Consider the following 1,431-nt stretch of genomic DNA (forward strand, 5'->3'; position numbering starts at 1 on the left):
TATTTTAGGTGAAAGGGCTCTAGCAGATGCAGGAATCCCATATTCTGCCATTGAACAAGCTTGCGTAGGATACGTCTATGGTAAAACCTCGAATAAATATTTATATTTTTAACAATATAGTATGTGCATTCACATTGTCTACTTTGCTGTATATGTGAAAATGGGAATTTTTTAATTTTCCCGGTTTTAAGCCCCAAAATGGTGGTTTTTTTTGCTTTTGTTTTTTTTGTTAAGCCTCTTTCATGTACTTTTCAGCACAGTTAAAGTGAAATGAGTGAAGAGTAGCATCTCATCCTACCTCTCTATTCCAGGTGACTCCACATGTGGACAAAGGGCCATTTACCACAGCCTGGGTCTGACCGGCATCCCCATTATCAACGTCAACAACAACTGCTCCACAGGTTCCACTGCTCTCTTCATGGCACGCCAGCTGGTCCAGGGAGGTGAGTCAGCCAGGAGGTTTTAACAGTGGCAGGTAGTTTGCTCTAGAACACCTGAAGGCTGTGGTGAAACTTGATAAACAGTGGCTTCTTTGGATCCTAGTTATTCAAAGTATTGAAATGTTACTGTGGCTCGATGGTGTATAACAAGCGAAAGATCCCCAGTTCAGTCTCCGGTGGAGAGACGAGGCCCTTTAGGGCTGCATCAGGAGAGGATCCAGCGTAAAAATCAAATCAGCCGACTCAAACCTGCATATTCTTTTCAGCGCCGTCTATAATCAGTAGTTTTATTCACTGCCTTTAATGTTTTCTTGCAGGTCTTTCTGATTGTGTGCTTGCTCTTGGGTTTGAGAAGATGGAGAGGGGCTCTCTGTCTGCAAAGGTATGCACATTCATCCAGGAATTGATCACGTTGTATGTTTTAACATTTTTTACCCCCTAGTCAGCCCTCACAGCTATTTTGCAATCTTTCATGTTTGACTTGGCTGAAATTTTGCCAGATGGATGAGAGGGGGGAGAAAAATCAGCTGAGGTCACATAATACAGAGAAACTTCTTATTGAGAATGAAAGCTGTTAAAAGGAAAGCATTATCTGGGTTTTTGCATGTGTAAAGCCCGGTCACTGTCATTTATTGACTTGGCCTCTGGGGACTTTTTGTCCACAGTTTTGGGGGCTGCCAAGTTTTGTGTTTCAATCGTTAAAGTCCAATGGCTGATAAAAAGCATCGGGCAATAAAAGACTGCAATTCAGCAACTGCGATCCTTCTTTTTGCTCATACCATTTTCCTTTGTACAATCACAGTGGAGAGTGGAGATTAGCATTTTCTACTGACTTCTAATAACTGTGGACAAGGACGTCACGTGGTTTACTTGTAGTTTGGTTAATTCATTACCAGATGTGGGGCTCTGCCCAACTTGGTGATTACAGTGGGGCAAAAAAGTATTTAGTCAGCCACCGATTGTGCAAGTTCCCCCACCTAAAATGATGACA

The 1,431-nt window shown here is 42.3% G+C and overlaps 1 protein-coding gene across 1 annotated transcript in view; it reads left to right on the plus strand.

Annotated features, from left to right (window-relative positions):
• scp2a (sterol carrier protein 2a) overlaps window positions 1-1,431 on the plus strand; it is a 17,463-nt gene that overhangs the window by 1,475 nt on the left and 14,557 nt on the right. Inside the window, 3 exon segments of the mRNA XM_013913100.1 lie at window positions 9-80; window positions 312-443; window positions 758-822. Of these exon segments, the coding sequence (XP_013768554.1) occupies window positions 9-80; window positions 312-443; window positions 758-822 (269 nt within the window).

This window comes from Pundamilia nyererei, unplaced genomic scaffold (assembly GCF_000239375.1).
Source record: "Pundamilia nyererei isolate P.nyererei 1_Seehausen unplaced genomic scaffold, PunNye1.0 scaffold00115, whole genome shotgun sequence".
Classification (NCBI taxonomy): domain Eukaryota; kingdom Metazoa; phylum Chordata; class Actinopteri; order Cichliformes; family Cichlidae; genus Pundamilia; species Pundamilia nyererei.